Source organism: Hydra vulgaris, chromosome 01 (genome assembly GCF_038396675.1).
Source record: "Hydra vulgaris chromosome 01, alternate assembly HydraT2T_AEP".
In the NCBI taxonomy this organism is placed as follows: Eukaryota; Metazoa; Cnidaria; class Hydrozoa; order Anthoathecata; family Hydridae; genus Hydra; species Hydra vulgaris.
The window spans coordinates 30,288,594-30,311,300 of NC_088920.1; the positions used below are offsets into that span (position 1 = coordinate 30,288,594).

Below are 22,707 nucleotides of genomic sequence, written 5' to 3' on the forward strand. Positions count from 1 at the left end.
TGTTGTTTTCAGAGTTGGTTGTGTTGGTTAATGATTAACAACAGAAAATACATTACTTTAAATAAATGTTAATTATAAATTATAGCATCATAAATAACTTTTACATAAAAGTTATCCTAAATCTCCAGAAAATGGTTCATCTGCTTAACTTACACTTAATCTGGCAATTTTATTTTTTAATATTTACATTTTCATGTTTTAATATTACAAACTATTAGTTTACAGAGTTTAATATAATAAACAAAATAGTTTCTGTATATAAAAAATGTAGAGAATTTTTAAAATGTACAGGAGTTTGCCCATGGTTTGAGCTTCTGTAATCTGATTAGAGCTGGGATTTGACTGGTTAGAAAATGAAATGCCACTTACGAGGAAATGTGAATGGTATAATGGTAGCACATATTTTTAGACTAAAATAGTTTGTTTTGCATTGTTTTAATTATGCTATGAACAAATATAAATAAACTTTTAAAAAAAGACGTATATAGTGATGTGACATGACATGAAATAAACATACACCTGCAAGAAATTTTGAATTAACTTTATTTGAAACATGCCATGCATTATTTTAAAAATTTCTTAAAAAATTATCAGTGGATTATTAGAATAATAGTTACACATTTATCTATCAATTAAGCATACATTGTAAATCATGTATGTTATTTATGCAATACCTTTTCAATAATCATTTTATTAAATGATATATAACAGCATACATTTTCATGTAAAGTCATGTAGTTACGTTTAAAAACCATCTATAAAGAATATTTTAAACAGTTTTTATGTTTAATGTTTTATATGTTTTTTAAAGTTTGCTCTGAAATTAATTTAATATACAATCACAAAATGTACCTATATGAAATTAAAAAAGAAGTTTTGGTTTAAAATAATAGAAATTTTTTTGCTTAAATTACCATGAATGTAATTTTTAGTATTCTAAACTTGGTTATAATTGAATCAGTGTTATTTATAAGGGATGATTTGACAATTTTTTTGCAAAATCTATTTTTTCAATGATTAGTGTTCTTTGATAATTTCATTATCAGTTTATTTAAATGATTGCTTAAATGTCACCTTCTTATACAAGTAAAGCCAGCTGAAACCTTTTTTTTTTATATTCAGGGAAAAATTGCTTCTAATACGCCCTTTAAAAATAAATAACTTTTCTCCGTTGCATAAAAGTTTCGGATTGTTTTTTTTTTAATTATAATAAATAGTTTTTTAAAGGAGGATATTCCCAGTCCGTAGATGAGAAAATGAAGTGAGTACAAGCATAACAAGATTAAACAAGCTAGTTTAATAGGACGATCATACACCAATCACAAGGAAAATGAAGTTCCACCAAAGTACACTGAGTTTACTTGCTGGTAAAATTCAATATTTTAATACATTAAGATCATTTTGAATGTTTATATTGTTAAATGAATGTTAAATATTTAGAAAAATTTGAATAACAGCATAATTCAAAATTCCTAGCCCAGGGATTTTGTTTGATACCTAGCTTATACTTTACTTATATCGAGTACACCTGCCCTAATCTTAAGTATAAGCCAAAAAACAATTAGAATAGGTTAATCTAAGTATTTGCTCCAGCTCAAAAAAGTATACAGTAAAAACAATAGTAGGCGCAACTAGATTGGAGCACTAAACATCATAAAGTTCATATATATTACTACAGAAAAGGAAAAAAAATCCCAATTGAAAGAAAGGTTCTCTTATAATAACCTTTTTCATTTTGTATATGACCATGATATAAAAACCTTTATCAAGGCATTCACTAATATACACAATTTGGTGGGTCATACTTTTTTTATTGCTAAACATAGTGGTGTTGTATAGCACCAGTATGTTTAACAACAGGTGTGGTACAGCACCAGTATGTTTACCCAAGTGGCAAGCTTACACTTGTACAATAGATGTGGTACAAATATAACCTTGCCAATTGAATAAGCCAATTAATTGTTTGATTAACCCAAGTGGCAATGTTACACTTAAAAATGTGAGTGGAAACAAAGTGACGGTGGAAAAACGTACCAAATTAAAAAAATTTATTTCTGAAGAACTTAATGAGTTTTATAAGAACCTCTGGCCTACTATTAAATGTAAAGATCTACCTGATAGTTATGGAGGAAAACTCGAATAAAAATAATGGAATTAATGCCTAATGTTAATAATTTTAGTCATTATATTATATTTATGTATTATATTGATTTCTTACATGTTAAAACATGTTTTAAATATTTTAAGTTGTGGTTCTATAAAACAGAGTCTTCATGAGCGCCAATGGTGCCCGGGTCAAAAATGGAGAACGGCGCCCCTATATCAACAACGACAAAAAAAATCAGGTTTTGTTAATGCAGCAATTATCTAGTTCTAAAGTAGCACATTGTATTTCGGTGTTAATATTAGTTCTCTGTATGGTGAAACGGTTCATTATTCAAACTTGTGAATTAAAATTTTAGTTATAAAACCATTAAACAAAAAATCAACAAAATTTTCGAGAAAAGTAAATAAAGCATTTAATAATAAATTTGCAAATGATGTTTAAAAGTTGGCCAATATTGACGCAAAGTTAGTTTAATATTTCACTACATTAGGAATCTATAAAAAAAATTAATTATATATATATATATATATATATATATATATATATATATATATATATTTATATATTTATGTATATATGTAAATACATATACGTATATATACATATATACAGGGCGGCCGCTACGTCGTCTTGGACAGCAACCCTAATTGGCGACCTTATTTATCAAAATTTTCCTATATTATATGGACGACCTTTTTTTTTCAGGTACTTACTTTTCATTTGGCTTCACTTGGATATTTGCCACCTACGAGAAACTGTCCTTTTTTTATATATATATATATTTAATTATTATAAGTTTGTTTAACAATATTCATATTTGAAATTAAATACCCAAAATTTGGCTGCAAAGTAAATATAATATCTTTAAATTCAGCAAACTTCAGCGCATTTATTCAAATTTAGAAGATTTTACTAATTTGAACGTCTAATGACGTTCAAAAAAGTAAAAATTTTGTCATAAATTAGGAAAACTTTTATCGCTAATTTTATTTTTAACTGTTTTTACAGAATAAAATTATCGTTAATTTTTCCCTCCCTTGCACAGTGGAAACATTTCTTTGAAATAGGTGGCAAAAAATATAACTGCTGTATTTATGTGGATATCCAGCGCTCAATTGCATCTTCCAATACCACCCCTAACCCCCCACACTTGCTGTGCCTATGAGCTGGTTAAACACAAAAACAAAAAATATTATCTTAATTCTCTATTTTACTCAAAAATTTTTTGTTAAAACATTTGGCTCATAGGCTCATAGGCCCATAGGCACAGTACGTGTGGGGGGTTGGGGGTGGTATTGGAAAATGCAATTGAGCGCTGGGGGCATCAGTTAGGTTTCTTAAATGTAATTTTATCAGTTAGGTAACTTAAATGTAAAGTTAGCAACCCTCCCTCCCCCAATATGAGGGCAATTAATCCAAAAAAATATTTTTGCCCCTATTTTTTACTAGATTTGAATTCATTGACAGATTTTAACTTTCATTGAAAAATCTTTTATTCTTTGAAAGTTATGATCATGTAAAGTTTATAATGCTTTTATTTTGGGGAGGGTGAAAACTTTATTATAGTTACTACAGTTACTATAGTTACTACAGTTACTACATTTACTAAAGTTGCTACAGTTATTTCTTTTGAACTTTTGAACAGATTATAAATGAGAATTAAAATCTGTAGTTTTGATTCTCAACTAATAATAAATAATAATAGAATTAAGAATAAAAAAATAATAAATATACGTATGGGATATCCTTGTTTCCACACTTCCAAACTTTGAAACGAATCACTGCAAATTTTTAAACATTTTATTTATTATTTTTTTGATATATTTAATAAAATTATATAGTAGGCAAACAAATATAAAGTTATACATTTTACAGAATATATAGTTTAGAACTTTATTATTCTGCATCTAAATCTAATTCTAGATTTTCGTCAACGTTGTCAACATTTAAATATAATTCATCTAAGTTATTAATTTCATCTGATTCCATATCAGACAAATTTTCACCACATTAAACTGCTAACAAATTTTTAACATTTTCTGGTTGGCGCGAAGGTTCTTACTTTTCAATCTTTCAGTTAACGAGATTGAAATAATTAGGGGATCAGAAGTAGGTATACCTTAAATAATAATGTCAAATAAGTTTGTTTCTCTTCTTTTTTTTCTTTGCATGATTTCTACTATCAAGTTTATAAATAACGTGTCAAGATTTGGCTGCTTTCTCTACAATTTAACCAAGCGTAACTTGTGAATTAATAACAACTTTCCCTGCGTTTGCTACTCAACGCCGTTAATGCATGTTCTCAAACTTTTTTGTCTTGTTTGTTCTCGGTGATAACAAACGTATTTTTTTTCCGGTCTGCAATATTTGTTTATAAACAATATATGTTAAGTTTTAAAACATATGTTAAACAATATCTATATATATTGTTTAAAACTCAACATATCTTTTGCGATGGAGTAAGAAAATATGTATACATGTTTTCTACAAAAAAAATAAAAAAAATATAGATATTCAAATAAAATATATATATTAATCTATGGTAATTTAAAGACCGGAATTTTAGTTAAATAGTTTAATGGCATTACAAAAAAGGGGTGATTCACATAACAGTAATGTTTAGATTTTGAACTTAGACTTTTTTATAAGCCTTAAAAGGTTTAACTTTAAAAGTCAAACTAGTCATATGTCAATTTGTCTGCTCTTCACACTCATATTAATAAAAACTTTCATATAAAATGGAAAAAACAGATTTTAAACTTGAAATAACTAATTTTTCTCGACCTTTAATATGTTTGCAGACATATGATTGGTTAGAAATTAAACATATAACTTAAAACTTGTCTGAAAAAGTTGGTTTCTCAATTTAATGTTTTATCTTCATTGAGAGCAGCACCATTTTATACTAAAATATGGTTCATCAACTATAAAGCAAATTTTTATAACTTTAATAATTTAAAAAAAATTTAACTTTGTTTGATTTTAGACAAACTAAAGCGCTAGGAGAAAAAAAAAAAAAAATTATTCGGGCTAAAAAAATGCAGTGAAAACCTTTTTGCAAAAACTGAAAATTCGTGTTTTTTCCAGTACATGCATTAACGGCGTTGAGTAATACCGTTAATACTATCCAAGTTTTTTATTTAATTCTACATAGAATATGTAAAATAAATTCAAAAAACCTAATCCAAGCATGTAGTAATGAAATGCCATAGCACAATGCCTGCTCTTACAACAATGCTTATTGCAAAAGCAATAGCTCAAAAATACATGAATAAAGTTTTGCTTTTACTCATAAGGAATTGGTTGCGCCTAGGAGTAAATACTTTATGCCGCTATCAGTATAAATCGTTTGCTTTTATTTTTTTTGTTTAAAAATGACTGCTTTAAGTGTAAATCAAACGGGTAATAATAATAACTGAAATGAAAATAATGATAACAAATGCGAATATATAAATATATACGCCAGTGCATGTAAATGCATATATATGTGCATACATATATATACAAACACTCAGACCCACACACACACACACACACACACACACATTTATAAACAAATCAAATTCATTTTGTAAACACTAGTATGATTGTGTAACAGTAGGTATTCATCATTGCAATAATCAAGAGGAATAATAATTAAAATATTTTATTTTTATTTAAGCATTTTAGCTTAAATTAGTTACATTTACTAAAGAAAATTGGTGGAACAGCGCTGGTAAAAACCACTGCATATGCTATGTCGCCACGTTACTAATTTTTTAATGTCAAAAATAAACATGGATAGTGCAGGGAATTTTGGAAACTTCCATTCAGAAAATCCTCTATATGTAAAGTCGATTTGTGTATCTCCAATTTTGATTTATGAATGTACATTTAAAATGCTAACTACTTTACCTTCGTTTTTTGCGGTTACAAATCAGGTTACGAAATCAGACGATAAGAATATGAATGTAGAATATGATGTTGCACAAACAGGTGCATGATGAACAAGTGGTAGACGGTATTTTAGGAAGATTTTTGATAATGCATAAATCAGAGAAAACAGTGATCCAAAATATTTGTTTATGAGTTTATTAATTTTATTAGTAATCTTTGACTTAATCCTAATGTAAACTTTTATTTTTTGCTGATGAGATCAAATTTAAAAAATATTTGATAGAAAATGTTACTATAAAATTTCCACTGCAAAAAATTTGATCATTCAATTGTTTTTAATCATCGAAACATAAACAAGTATACTGCAAAAATCTTTTTTCTCTAAATGTGTTATAAATGTTATATTAAACGTTTTCATATGGTGGGGACCATATGAAAACGTTTAATATAAGTTTATAACTTTATATATAGTTTTATAAAATTAAAGTATAGTATAAGGAGTATAGTGTAAAAATTTGTAAACATATTATCATAGTTATAAATAATATCAAAAATAAGACCTTTTATAACTATATCTTATTTATAAATTTCATTACATTTAAAACAAAAACTTAAAAACATTCTTCATTACTTTTATAACTATATCTTATTTAGAAATTTCAAGACCTATATAGCTCTTCTTACTTATATAAAGTTAAACAGTTATAACGTAATTTTAATTTATATAAATTTTAAAACTTAAATAAATTGAAATTACGTAAATTAAATCAAAGAAACTATTGGGCAAGATCTAAAAGTTTAGTATACGTTTACTTAGACAACGTTTAAATGCTTTATATACGTATTTTAATCCTATAATAGACGTCTAAAATACGTTTGAATATAGAATTTTTATGGACATTAGCTCTAAACGGTAATCTGGATTTCATTCTAAATGGATAATCAACCAAATCTGAAAGTTTTGTCGAAACGTTGTTTTGACGTTTAGTAGACGTTTGTGTGTTTACTGGGAAGGAGGTCTAGTGACTAAAAAACTTCAAACGAGAACCTTTAGCAAATGGAGCACTTGTGTAGCAAAAACAGAAATTCTGATAAATATCCAATCTCCATTTTTTAAACTTTTTTTAATAAAGTGGATATAACCACTTTATTCAATGAAGTGGATATATCCACTTTTTTTTAATTAAAAATATATTATTTTCATTTAATGATTGCTATAGCAATCATTAAATGAAAATAATATTATTTTAATTATAAAGACTCAATTCAATAGCACCTTCAGTTGGTTCTCTATACTTCTTCTTTATTTAGTCTAATATGGAAATGGCCCAACTTGTTTAAGTTTATGAAAAATGGTGAAATTTATTTACTGCTGTTCTACAAACTATTTATCATTGAAGTAGTCAAAAAATTTAAAAACAAAGAAAAGAAAAGACATTAGGAATACATTAATATAGAATTTTTACACATTAGGATAAAAATACATTAGGATAAAAACACATTAGGATAGAAACACATTAGGATAGAATATTTACCAAATGCCAGTTTTAAAACGTCTAATAACACTTTCGTATATATCTGTTTAGCTTCAAAACTTCAAAAAGGTAAACTGAAATAACATTTTGCACAATATTCCTCTCAGATAGATTTCTAGTTTATTCTAAAAATGTAAAGAATGTCGTACTGCTTTTTTTTCTACTTTAAAAATTTTCACTAGGAGCTATTATTCTCTGTGACAAGATGTATGTTATAAAAATGTTATTGTATCAAAGAGATGCTGTTCCTGCAAAATCAATGACATGAATTCTCTTTTAAAAAGTGTTTTAGATGTTATGATAACTTGATTACCAGTTATCATTAGTTTGCCTTAACAAGTTGTATGTTTGATGGTCCTAAATTTCTTTTGAAAACCAGTAAACAAATAAACTCCTAATTTTTATGTGATCAAAGTCACTTAACTCTAGAATCAGTAAGAGAGCCAAGTTGCAAAGCAAAAGCAATTATACGTGATACAAATAGAAATCTATTACTTTATGAAAAACCTTGGTTAACTACAGATGGAACTCATTTCTTTTTTGACTTTTGTTCACGTTATCAAAAGCATAAAAAAAAAATGGCATCAGAAAGCAAAAGATTTTTTCTGACAATACTTACCCTAGGAACTACTAACATCTCAAACGTTAACAAGATTGGTGATTTTATTAAACTTGCTCTCACATAATGGAAAAATTTTAATGTAAAAAGTGTGGGCATATATTTGAGGTTCAATAATGATTACCCAACTTCCTCAGAGATCTAAATGATAAACAAAGAAAGTTTGTTTTGGATTTCGGTGTTACAGCATTGTGCATGGAAAACTCAGAAAATATGCATATAATACCAACACATATCACAAAAGCATTTCAAAAATTTTATACGTAAAGAAATAGTCTAGCTGAATAAAACTTTGTTAACGAAACACTTTTGTTACAAACTTGTTATGTTAGAAAAATTTGCTACAGAATTACTTGAAACAGAATTTTGAAATTTAGGAAAAGTATCTGATGACATATTTTTTAGTTGTTCTTTAAAACTAAAGTTGTCTCTTGTTTACATTAACATGTATTTTGTAATTATGATTTGCTTTACGAATATGAAATTTTGACCATTTTGACTATTTTGTATTATTTTTTTAACTTTGATCAAAATCATTTGAAATAGATGGATTAATAAGTTGTTTTGGCAATACTGTTCAATTCAGTGGCTTTTCTTCAACTTAATCAAAGATAAAGTTTGTTTGACTTTTGTTTGACGTTTGTTTGACCGTATTTAATATTTTTATGCTTTACTGCATTACTTTATTGAAGTTGAGTGCTTATCAAAAACTACTGAAAATTTTCTAAACCAAAATCAAGCAAAGAACTATGTCATTTTAAGCAAAGAACCATGATAATAAGTTTGCCTTGTTAGGTTGACATTTATTCATTAACACTTTTGTTTTTATTATTTGTTTTTATCATTTTTAATTGTAATATGCCAAAAATGTGCTGTTTTGGAATTTTTAAAGGATTCCTAATTTATTTAAAGCAACATATTTTTATTTAAAAGTTTAGTTACTTTAGTTCTATTTTTTATTTGATTTGAAACCTGTTTTCTTTTTTCACTACTTGACAAAAACTTTATTGTAATGAAGTAACTCACTTCATTATGTATTTTTTTCATTATTTGACAAAAAGTTTAATGTGGGGAATTCGTAAAGGTTTCCCAGAAACCTGATAAGTTCTTCTTCCGTTTCTCCACCTGCTTGCAGATCATCGACATTATTATCTTCTTCCAAGGCAAGAACTGTTTTCGGAAAAGTATCCTTGTATTTTGATATATGCTTTTTAATGGTAGCGCCGAGAATGTAAGGGCTTGAACTGGAACCAAAAATCACCCTTGTAAACCGTAACTCCGTTAATTCAATTTTCTTTAAGTCCTTATACCAAATCAATTGTTGGGCGCCCCTATTCAATTCGTGAATCCGTATTTGTAGAAATGCTTTCTTTATGTCAGTTAAAACGCACGGTTTTACTCATCCGATTTCGTATGAGAATGTCAAATATTAGAGGTTGCAGTGGTGGTCCCACTTCCAGACAATCGTTTAATGAAGGTGATTGAGCGTCTTTTCGAGCTGAACAATCATAAACAACTCGCATTTTTGTTGACTCAGCATTTTCTTTGATTACAACTTGATGAGGAACGTAGTGAATAACTTCTCCGGTAGGTTTTTCCGGTACCATTTCAAATATTCCCTCGTTGATCTGCTCCTTCATTATGTAATTACACTGCTCTAGTTTTTTAAGTTTTCTTAATCGAGTTGTTGTACTTTTTAACCTTTTAATGGCCAGATCTCTGTTGTTTGGCAGTTTAACAGCATCCTTTTTCCAAGGCATTCTGGTTTCATAATATCCTTCGTTGGTTTGGTGCAGATTTTCGCTAAAGTCTTGGTGGAATATTGATTCATTGTTTGTGTTGGATAATCCAAGCACTTCTAAACCACACATTTGCTCGAACTCCTCACACACTAAAAAAAGAAGGTAGAAATTTTTAGGTATAATTTTCTACCTTATAAGGTGGAAAATTATACCTTTAAGTTAGAAAATTGTTATCGCTAAATTTCAGTCTTCTTATTTTTACAAATTTCTTCTTTACATCCTTGATCATCGGGTTGGGTAAGAAGGTTAGTATTTCCGTTTCTGCATTGGTGCACACGACCTTGATGCAAAATTTCGGTATAGTTATTGATTCTAGCGTGACGTTATATAATTCCACACGCTTGTCCACCGTTCTATATAGCTTTTCAATGCTTTTATGTTCTTTTCGTATAGGTTTCAACTTCAGTTTTGTTAACAAGTTCGTACATATATAAGAACTTCCAGCCCCTGTATCCAACATTATCCTCGCTTTTTCCCCGTCAATCACTGTCGGGTGAATAGTTGAACTAGCATTAAACACTGTTGCCATGGTTTCAATTTTGTTTTCCAATTTACTATCCATTGTTGCATTCCCATTTTGACAAATAAACGTGTTATGTTTTTTATTGCACTTTCTGCATCCTCTTGATAGACAATTTACTACCGAGTGTCCATAACCAATACAGTTGTAACATAACCTTTTGCTCGTTAAAATCTCCTTGCGTCTTGCAACTTTTAGCACTTTTGTGCAATCTTCGCTTTTGTGATTTTGTAACCCACAGTAGATACATCCATGATTACCTACACTTGTGATAATTGATCATAATGACCGCCATTGTATTGTTCGAATGCAGTGCTTCGATGTTCATAAGACCTTGACTGTACATTTGCGTTCTTTTTATCGAATTTTACTTATTCATTGCTTAGGTTAAAAGTTGAGTTTAATGGATTTCTTTCTATGTATTTTTGCAACTTTTCGACAAGTTTCTCCAGTCCCCATTCTTCCCATCCGTCATCGTTTTGAGTTAGTATTTCACGAGCTGGTCTAAGTTTATCCATTAATGAATACACAAACGATTGATTCATCATTTTCAATGTTTGTACTGTTATTGCAAGTTTATTATAGAAGTTGTGAACATCTTTGATTTTGTACGTGTCGTGTATAGCCGTTATTCCTTCAAGATCTTTAATCAACACTTTATGAATCCAAATATTTTTTCTATAAGTGTCTTGTTATATACGTTTTGCTTCATTGTACTCATCCAATGAATGTGGTAAACTAAGTATGTCCTCTCTGAGTTTTTCTTCGACGAGTTCCAGTAAGTAGTTGAATTTGCTAATGTTCAATATGTTTGAATTGTCGACTTCTACCGTGAATTGATTACAAAATCGTGACCAGTCTTTATAGTCAACATTAAATTTTGTAATTGTATACTTTTGAAGCTTGACTGATGGCTGAGTAGCTTTATTTCCTTTTCCAATGGATTTACGAAATGTTTTTTTCATTTTTGGTTTCCTTAGGTAACATTCTTCTTCGCTTTGAAGTTTTCGCAATGAAGCTTGTTTCGCTTCATTTTGAATCGTTAACTGCTGTTCCGTAATTTGTTTTTCATATTCAAAATTTTTGACACGTTCGTTTTTATTTATTGTGCCCAATTTGACCACCATTTTGTTTTTAATTTCAATTTCTGCTTCTACTTCCTTTATTGTTTTTGAAAGCCAATCTTCTACCGAATCGACATTTTCGCCGTCGTCAAGCATTTTTCTGGTCAGCTCATCATTCGCCATTTCGAATCTTGCTAACAAGCTTGTAATTTTGTCTAATGCCAAAACTATGCTTGATTTGTCGCCATTTATTGTGTTGCGTTCTATAACTTTAATGTTTATTTTTAACATGTTGATTTCTCTCTGGTAATTTTGTTCTTGATCCATTTTTGCGTATTCGTAAATTTCGTTTGTCCTGGTAGGGTCGCCACCTTTCAGTGTGGGGAATTCGTAAAGGTTTCTCAGAGACACTAATAAATCACTGTTTTTTTAAAACTTATATTATTGTATTATAATTTGACTGCAAATAACTATTTACAACACTAACTCCTTTATCTATATATATTTTCAACCGCAGCAATACCCTTAAATAAATCATTTCTCAAATTTTCGTAACCCGCCAAAAGACCACATTGAGTTATTGTTATTTAATGCACCTGCTAATTGTCTTCTTGCATCTCGGAAGACGTCATTCACGACATTATTGTAATGAATGAAGTTTATTATTAAAAATATGAAAATATTTATAAATTGTTTTTATAAATATATATAAATCGTTACAGTTTTTATTTTAGTTTTTAACCCCCACTTTTTTTGCAAAACATATTTTAGCCATCGCAAATATTTTGTTGATTTAAGTATATAGATAAATTTATATGATAATTGCTTGAGTATTATTTGACATAAATACGTTGACTGGCATTGGAATACTAAACTATCATTTCGTTAAAAAGTATTCAGTTTGTTTTAAAGAAGTAGTCATTCAATTTTAACCGGATGGTTTTAACGTCGCGTAAATCAAGTAATGCTCTTTCGCACTGAATGGACGAGGAGAAGAAAACAGTGCGGGGACCTCATGTTTTTATATGGCGCAAATGGTGTGTGGTACACCCCCTCTGACAACGAATATTATTAGTTCATTAATTTGGAAAGTTCAGCTCTTTTAGTCCAGCGATTCCGCATATGTACACTATATAATACAGTTAACAAACGTCAACCTTTAGTACTGTCGGCAAATGTGAAAGGCAAGAATCTTTTTTTTATTTATTTTTTAGATGGAAAAAATGTTACTATAGTCAATAAAAATCCTGGATCCGCCTCTGTTACATATAAGGAGCCTAAGATATGGAAGAGCTTTAAAAATACGATTTCAATATGGTGAAATCAGTAAATTCGTTAAAGTTTTATATAAAGAAATTTTGAGAGAAACTTTAAAATCAAATGAAAGCTTTGAAATTTGGTGTATAAACATTTTTGGATATAGTTTTTTGTTAAACTTATTTTCTCATACTATGTTTTTATTTTTATTTTTCTTGGTTTATATTTAGAAGAGTTTACTCTATTCATTGTCTTTACCCTACATATATAACTAAGACTTTTTCATACTTTAACGGAGTTTTAAATAACTTTTACAACAATTTTATTTTAGTTTACACTTGTTTATTGCCCTAATAAGGGTTTCATGAAAAAGAACCCCTATTTATTTAATTTTGGTAACTTCAATCATCTATATCTTCTTTGAGTCGCTGCCTATTTATGTAAATCGTTTTTTATTTTATGAAAACGTTTCTTTGTATTTGAATACATTTTTTTAATTGTGTGAACTTGCGCGCTAAAAGTTAAAAAAAAAGTATTTGGAGTATTAGTAAGTTTTCGAAATATGTTTTTGTGATAACAGTATTTTTTGCATAAACTTTCAAATTGTAGCTTATGACTTTGCTCATAAAACTAGTAAATATGATTTAAGAATCAATAAAGTTTTTTATTTTACTAACATAAAAATATTTTTGATAGTCACCTTAAAAAAGCAATTTTCCAAATTACTCTATTATGTTATATTGCGTTTCATTCCAATCAAAAGTTCTTTAACAAATAATATATAAAAACTTACATGGCCTGCGGTATACCACTTCTCGTTACCAAGAGTTAATGGATGTGGAAAATGTAAAACAAAACCATACGAGACGGATAATAAAGATGCAATGAAAACAGCTAACAATGTAGTTGCTGTTCTTTCTTTTTCTTTTCCAAGTAATACGAAACAGTCACTTTCCGAGAGACTAATTATGTTCATGTTTTGATTACAATTTACTATATAATATTTTATGAATTTTATAAACCATTTGACATTAATATACAAAAGTTACGTAACAAACTTGTTTTTTAACTAACATTTTAGAAACATTTTTTTCTAAAATGCTGGTTTCGAGTTTGTTTTTATCTCCAACAGAGAGCAAAACAAACAAGAAAACAGCATTAAAAAAAAAGAAATTCTATATTTTTGTTGTTTAATTTTACAAATTCCGCGGTCTCGGTGTAGTTAACGTGATTTACAAATTATTCGAATTCTTTTATTTCAAATGAGGATGATTTTATAAACGTATTATGTCCAAACAAAAGCTTTAGATGTTATAATTTAATTCGCTTCAGGTTTTTTCAATATTTGAAGAAACTTTTCTCTTTTTTATATATTTTTCAAAACCTTTTTACTACCCCTAATAGTGAATCTAAAGAGCACCATTTTGGAGTCTTTGGATCTGATAATCGGTTAATCGGTTCTGATGTATGTTACCTATATATAGTTGTCAAAATACAATATTTCAATCAATTTTCACAAAAAATACTAAAATTCCGAGAAATACCATAACGATCGGAACAGATCATATTATCAAACTATGATATTCACTTTACCTAAAAAACGTATTTTTTTAAAATCTTATTCAAATTTTGAAAAGCGATTGGGATTTTAAGTTTTTTAAAAAAAAAAAAAAAAATCTTTGGTCTGGGATTTTTCGCTTCAAACATTTAAAACATTTATGATACCGCAGTATTTATCATTCTAATTTTCTTCGTCTTTTCATAATTCACAGAGCTGATCATTTAACGGAAATATGTCGTAGTCAACAAAATATCATACAGACGCTCTAATATTTTAAAACTACAGTAACGTGTTATAAACAACTACACTAACGTGCTATAAACAACTGTCTGATAAGTAACTTTACCTAGTATCAATCACAATAGCAAATAAAATACGAACCGTTTATAAGAACATTAGCTTTATGATTAATAGTTTTAAAAAAGTTGAATGGTTAAAAATATTAAAGAAGGTTAAGACACAACAAAACCTTGTATATATTGAAAATAAAATCCACTTAACCAATTATTAAAGTTTAGTTATTGAAAACAAATAAATTAAAGAAAACAAAACAAAAAAAAAGCATTGTATTTATCAACAAGAGGCAGTATGATGAGGAAAAACTTAATCGGGGAGTAAATCTATTTCAAAACAGATTAATTCCTCTTGAAATAAATTAACCCTCTTCGGCGAAACAAATTAACTCCCCATAATATTTTAAATCCCTTGTAACAACAACTTATACGAATTACGAAATTATTTTAACTTGATGTATTCCAAATGTGTTTGGATTCAAATCTGTTTTGTATTGGTATGGATATAATAACAGTAAAAACATATATATCTTAAGCATTCTTAAATATTTATACATTCGATATATATGTGTATGTATTTACATATATATCGAATACTACCATCTATCTACTATCTATAATATCTACTAATTTATTGCTCTGTTTTTTCTTTTAAAAACATTAGGCATTCTATTTTATAGAATATATATATATATATATATATATTATATATATATATATATATATATATATATATATATATATATATATATATATATATATATATATATATATATATATATATAAACGTATATATACATACAGTGGCGTAGAAAGATTTTTAAATGTTTGAAATAACCAACTTTTAAAGAAAAAGAATATTCAAATTTGCCTCCCCCTGCCTGAAACGTGAGAGCATTAAGTTGATGAAAAATTTTTTGCACTATTTTTAACTAGACTTATACTCCTCGAAAAATTTCAAATTTCATAGTAAAATATTTTAGTGTTCAAAAACTATGACCATATAATGTTTAAACCCCCCTCAATTTAAGGGATTTGCTAAGTCTATTTTAAAATTTTCTTCTAGCTTAAAACCTCATGACTTTTGGTTTCATGGCAAATATGCAGACCAACAATTTAAAGAGCAAGGATCGATGTTATATAACTTTTTACCGGCGGAAAATTTATTCTAGGAATTTTTACAACCGTAAGTTTAGAGTCGAAATATATATTTTTCAATTTAATGTTATAAAAATTTTCCGCATCAAATTTTGTTGATATCATGACGATGCTTACTACAGGCCTTACCGTCGCGAATCCGTATTTTTGACTGGGGGCAGACAAAGTTACAGAAAATATAAAAAATGGCTAAAAGAATTATCGAACTAGTCCATTATTTTTAGTTAGTTAAATTAAAAAAAAAAAAAAAATACTAAACTTTTAAAAGTACTGTATTAATCCACAAAATGTCAATTGAATTGTTGATTAAATATCATCAAATTTAAGTAAAACATTTTAAAAAAAATAATGAAATACGATATTTTTTAGAATAATGAGTTGTAATTATTTAAAATCTAAATCACAAAAGAATGAGCAGACTTTTAAATAACGCAAAGGAAAAAAAACATCATCAAAATATGCATTAAGAAAAAAGAAAAAAACATCAAAATGCACATAATAGTTTTTTAATATTATACAGATAACTTTAAAACTTTCAATGCAGGTTCCTTATTGATGTTAGGTGAAAAAGCAAAAAATTATTTTTAAGAAATATGTTTGATATTATTGTACCATGTTTCCTTAACACATTAAAGTTATAAATATTAGATATCATCATAAAAGTATTGCATAATGAATTTTTGCACATTTTGTTTTTCTCAATTTCAAAAATAATGAAACAAAAAAATACTCACTGCACACAGCGATCAAGAGGTATATTCAATCCACCGCGGTCCATAGTTTTTGTAAAGTCTCCATATAACTGAAATATAACTGAAAATAAATATAATATATAATATAATAATATATATAATATATAAAATATAATATAAAATAAAATATAAATATAACTGAAAATAAAATGCAGTATCATTAAACAAATCATTTTCACTAACATCATCTTTTCTTGCAATATAAAACAAAGCCATTTTTGTATTCATTGACAAAGATGATTCTAGTTCAGGTAATTGATTAATGATGTTACTAAATTCTTCACTTATAAAATAGCTACATTTTTGACAAGAAGGCTCGATATCAATAGCATAATCTGTAACATCAACTTTTATTTGCAATAACAGTTTAGCTTTCTCAATGTTTAACTTTTCAACAACATTTTGAACTGTTATAAAGTATGTTCCGCCTGAACCTTCCCTAAACTTACTGAATGGTTTTTCAATGTAATTTGTTGAAAACTCTCATCTTCACGAATCCATTGCATGTATGCCAAATTGAAGTACCTGTATTGCTAGTTAAAGATTTCATTCTATGACCTTGTTCACCACTCATTTCAAAGCCACAACTCCAAAATCGAGTAAATACTGTGAATTTATGTTTAATTCTTCAGAAATAACTCTCTTACGAGAATCAAAAAATCAAAATCACCATGATTCCATGATTCCACCATGATGACACCATGATTCCACCATGATGAAATCATACATTTCTTTTACACTTGCAATTTTCAAAAATTTAGTTTTCTAAAAAACAAATGGCTTCATATTGCAAAGGTGGATAACTTCTGAATAAGATTTAAGAGCAGCTATAGTAAACAACCGGAGCCATGGCCCTGGCTAAAAATGAGGCTTTTTGAAAAACAGTCCCAGGTCCCGGCCCTAGCCCCTGCAAAATTGTAAAATTTAGCAGGGGTTGATAAATTTATAATTCTTTATATATTATAATTTTATACTTACATTCACTATTTATAAATTCTGGCATAAATTTATGCTAGTATTTAATAAATAGAGAAAGATACAGTAAAAGGATGCAACTTGTTAAATAAGAACCAAAGCAACAATAAGTTTTGGTTTATTGTTATAGCGATGATAGCTCGTTTGATCGTTGACCACAATTATAGAAACAAAATAAAAGAGAAAAGCTAAATCCTGCTGATGATAACAATGATGGCGATCATGATGATGATCATTATCATGTTGATCATAATGATGTTTATAAATGCATATATATAACAAAAATCAAACATAAATTGTGAAAAAAAAAGTTCTTTAGGATCTATAAATGCTTATGCAGCACTGGTCACAAACCCGGCCCGGCCCCGGCTATATTTTGTCAAACCCAGCCCCAGCCCAGGTCAAAAATCAACCCCGGTCATTCGCTAAGCAGATATAGTTTCATTGCAAAATACTCTAAAACAATGTGATTTGTAACTTTTTGTCTTTAAATGAGTTTTGAATGCATAGCTACAAAATTTAGTCTTGGTAACTAAATTAGCTGATCTTTCTGAAAATCATAGATACATTTAAGGTCACTCCACTAAGCAGTAAAATTTTGGTCCTTTTCAAGTTGTAATTCCTGCATTTTTTCTATAATCCAGTAATTCCTAATATTTTTTTAGTTGATGAACATAATCAAAAAGTAGAAAAATTCCACATTTTGTCAACCACGGTTTTCTTTTAACTCTCCAAATACTTTAAAAGATTTGTTCGATTGCCATCACAGATAGCTGAAATAACTTTTCGATTGCTAGGCTTAATTGAACTATTGACATAGCATACTTGCTCAAACAAAAAAGAAGCATCTAAATGACAGATAGGTATCATTTTGCATAAAAAAGATGGTCCACCTTTTAAACATTTAACCATAATAGCCAAAAAAAATTCTATTTGCTAACGACTCTGGATTATTTTCCGCTTTCCAAAATGATAACCACCATGACAAAGAAGAAGAGACTTACATAAAATTCATTCGCAAAAAGTATACAAATTTTATAATTTTCCTCTAATTTTGAAAAAATTGTACTTATAAAGTCAGTATCTGAAACTTTCTTTGTCGTAGATGCAACTTTTGTCGATGTTTTTACTTTGGCAGTTTAAAATCTTTCCGTAACTAATTGTACAAGCTTCAAGACGTTGAATATAGTTATAAATTTTAAGTTATAAATTCTTATAAATTTTATAATTCTTATAAATATAATTCTTATAAATTCTAAGTTATAAAAAAGTTATAATATCTTAGTAATAAATTTTTTTACCTACTTCTGATGCATTTATAGATGTAATAAGATTTTATAATTTCAACTTTTGAAGATTGATTTCAATGTTCTTCATGAAGCGAATCATGAAAACTTTCTTCAACTCTTGACCAGCGATCAAGATATGTAATACGATTTTTTATCATGAAGAAATAATAAAACAAACACCAGCATGAAAACTTTAAAAATTTAAAATTGCTTGAGATATTAACAGCAAATATAGGCATACAGTTGACATAAAAAGAATTTAATTGGATGTGTAAAACATCATTTATAACAAAAGTTGTTAAAGGAGAAACAAATTTACTATTTTTAATATCTTCACATTAAAAAATGAATGTAAACAAATCGTTTTTTAAATGTTCCGACAACTCATCACACTTTTCAGTTCTGATAAAAGACAACACTATAGTAGTGGACCTTGGTTTTAAAGGTTGAGTTATTACCACAGAAGGCGGAATGTTCAACTAGTCTAACTTTCTGATTGACAATAGTTTTTTAAAAAAGTTTTTGAAAAATGTCTTTCACAGGCAACAAATTCTGGTTTATTTGGAAAATTACTTCTCGGAATTGAATTTATCCGACTATTTTTTCTACTTTATTGAAGGGAAGCTTAAAAACTCGTACTATATTTTAAGCTTCATAGTTTCCTCTGAACCAACTACTCACAAATCAAACTTTTAAAAACTGAACTAAAATATATCTTTCCAAAAGATTGTCCGCCCCCAGTCAAATATTCGGATTCGCTACGGGAAGGCCTGCAGTAAGTATAGCCATGGTAGATATCTATGCTCTGAATTTACTTTTGGAAATCTGTTGTCTAGATCAATAACATTCTTAAGACATAAAAAGTTGTCAAAAACAAAGTGTTTTTGAGTTTAAGTTTCAAAAACATCATAGTTAACAAACTGAAGTTTTAAATACAGTTTTATCATGGGCTGGGAAGTAAAACGGTTTAAGCAGTATTTAAACTGTTAAAAATACAATTTTAAAGTAAAAAAATGAAATTTTTATTAACTTTTTACCCAACCCTATTGCAAAATTTGTATAGTTTTTCTACAAAAATATTCTATGCTATTTTCTATAGACTTTTGAGACGAATTGACTATGGAAAAAGAGATTTCTTTAGACTACCAATTGCGATTTAATAAAATATTCTATATTTATTTTACACTTTAGTCATTTTAACTAGTTAATACTGCATGTACAAATATATATTTTTTCTAAAGAATATGACATTTAAATATCTCTGCAACACTTTTTATAAAAGTATAACTGATATATAAACAGCCATCCAATATGATCTTTGTAACTCATGGATCCATGCAAAGTGTGACCATATTAATGCACACTCTTAAAATCGTTTTTTGAATGACTCGTCCGTATTGTCTAAGCTGTATATCTGCGAGTATGGCCTTTAGCTCAATTTCCAACACGGCGCTTTAGTCAACATTGTTATGCAAGAATATATCTTCTAGTTTATCAAACTCTTTTGAGACTCCAAGTAATTATAAAAATAACTTTAAAGATCTAAATAAATTACCCAGTTCTGTTAACTACAAATACCATGAAGTTATTGACCTAAATAAAACTATGCTTCCCAATATATAATTATATATATATTCATATATATATAGTTATATATTCATCTTAACATCGCTTCTCTACCATTCCACATTGAAGAACTCTATAGTCTTATCAACTCTCTTTGTAATTTTCTCTTAACAATGGGTATTACAGAACCTAATTTATATATAAACGATACAAATATAACTAATATATGCATAAAAGCGTTTAATATTGAGTATTGTATTACTAAAGCTAAAAAAGGTGGAGTACTTTTATACTTACGCTCAAATTTAAACTACTTCGCAATGATCTTATGATTTAATCTTCTAAATATTTAAAGCCTATTTTTGTTGAAATCGCAAAACCTTGTGAATCAAATTTATAATAGGCTGCACTTATCGTCATCCCTCAATAAATCAACATGAGTTTACTTCTTCCCACTTAACTAATCTACTTGAAATGTTAAGTAACGAAAAAAAATATTTGATTTTTCTTATAGGTGATTTTATTATCAATCTATTAAACACACAATGAATCTAACCCTGATTCTGCATATCTTGATTCTTTACCATCTTACTCACTGAGCCCTTCTATAATTTCACAATTGCGCATAACGGCTACGTCATAAACGCTCATTGATAAAGTATTCTCGAAATTTCATTCAACTGATCAATTCTCAGGTAACCTTATAATTTTAATTTCAGACCACATGGCACAGTTATTTAGATTCCTGGCATACCCAACCGCCACAAAAAAGTAAAAACTTACAGACAATGTTTCAAAGATCAGTCAAAAGCAAATTTTATAAAGAGATTATAAAATCAACATTTCTAAGAAAAATAATTTATTTGCAATATTTATTTTATAGAAACAAAATTTCGAATTTATTAAAATTTAGCAAAAAAACATACTTCATTATATATTTTAAAAATAATCTGAACAATATTAAAAACAACTAGAAAGGAAATAAAAAAAATCATTAATTAGACCTTAAATTAAGCAAAAATTTTATCACTGATCACACTGCCGTATCTAATATATTTAATAATTGTTTTAGCACTATATTTATAACAAACTGCATAGCAAAGTCATACCTCTTAAACGCGTTAAGAGGTTTTCTCAACATTTTAAATGCTAAATCATTTTTTATTAATCCTGTAGCTGAAAATGAAATATCTGTTCTCATTACAAACACGGTCAAACCTGAAAAAAGTCTTGGTCCTAATAGCGTATCCACATTCCTCCTTAAACTTGTCCCACACATTAATTCAAAGCCTCTCTGTACTGTTATAAATAACTCATTTAAAAATGGAACGATTCCTGTAATTTTTAAAGTTGCCTAAGTGATTCTAATATTTAAAAAAGGCTCTCTACAAGGATTCACTAATTACCGACCCATCTCCCTGCTTTCTAATAAATGTAAACTCTTTGAGAAGGCAATTCATTATAGGCTCTATGGACTTCTTGAAAAATTTAAATGCTTTTACACCTATCAGTATGAATTTTGTGCTAATCACCCCACAACTCATGCTCTCATTGAAAATCTGAATTGATTAGAAAAGCTATCGATGATAAATATTTTGCATGTGATGTATTTGTCGATTTACAGAAAGTGTTTGGTACAGTATATCATTCAATTTTGTTGAAAAATTAGAATACTATGGGATCAGAGGCATACCCCTTAAATGGTTTACTACATACATAAACGAAAAAATACAATTTGTTTTTATTAATGACTAAAAATCTACCTTTGTAAAATGATCTAATGGTGTTCCTCAGGGCTCAGTATTGGGACCGCTGCTTTTCCTACTTTATATTAATCATCTTCATAAATCCACTAAGTTTTAAACTCTGATAAAACTGAACTAAAAATAATAAAAATCTTTATATCAAATAAAAAAAACTATAAACATTAGAACTTTAGATTAAGTAGCAAAAAAATTAAACCTGTTAACTCAATTAAACATCCTGGTATAAAAATTGATTTAAGTTTTTCCCTTTTATCCCACTGTAATGACTTAGCAATGAAAAGAGTAGATCTAATGGCATGTCGGCCGAAATTTGCCATTATGTTAACCTTGAAACACTCTTAAACTTATACTATGCTATTTTGACTTACATATTAGAAATGCATGCCAAGTATGGAGGCAGTCCAATCAATAAGCTCTTAATAGATTATCCCACCTTCAAAACAAGGCTTTAAAAATTATTTATTTCCAGAATAATGATTTTAATATTAAATTGCTTTACATAACTTCTAAAGTTTTAAACCTATGTGACTATATTAAACTTTTAAGCTGACAATTTGTCTGGAACCA

At 28.0% G+C, this 22,707-nt stretch overlaps 1 protein-coding gene across 3 annotated transcripts in view; it reads right to left on the reverse strand.

Moving 5' to 3' along the window:
• Positions 1-13,934, reverse strand: part of LOC136075278 (solute carrier family 2, facilitated glucose transporter member 8-like) — a 46,501-nt gene extending 32,567 nt beyond the window's left edge. Inside the window, exon 1 of one of the 3 annotated variants that reach the window (XM_065787894.1) lies at positions 13,574-13,934. In XM_065787894.1, the coding sequence (XP_065643966.1) occupies positions 13,574-13,756 (183 nt within the window). In that variant the 5' untranslated portion in view covers positions 13,757-13,934. The remainder of the gene's footprint in view (positions 1-13,573) is intronic. The other 2 variants (XM_065787895.1, XM_065787896.1) reach the window with 2 other exon arrangements.
• Between the last annotated feature and the right edge of the window lie 8,773 nt (positions 13,935-22,707).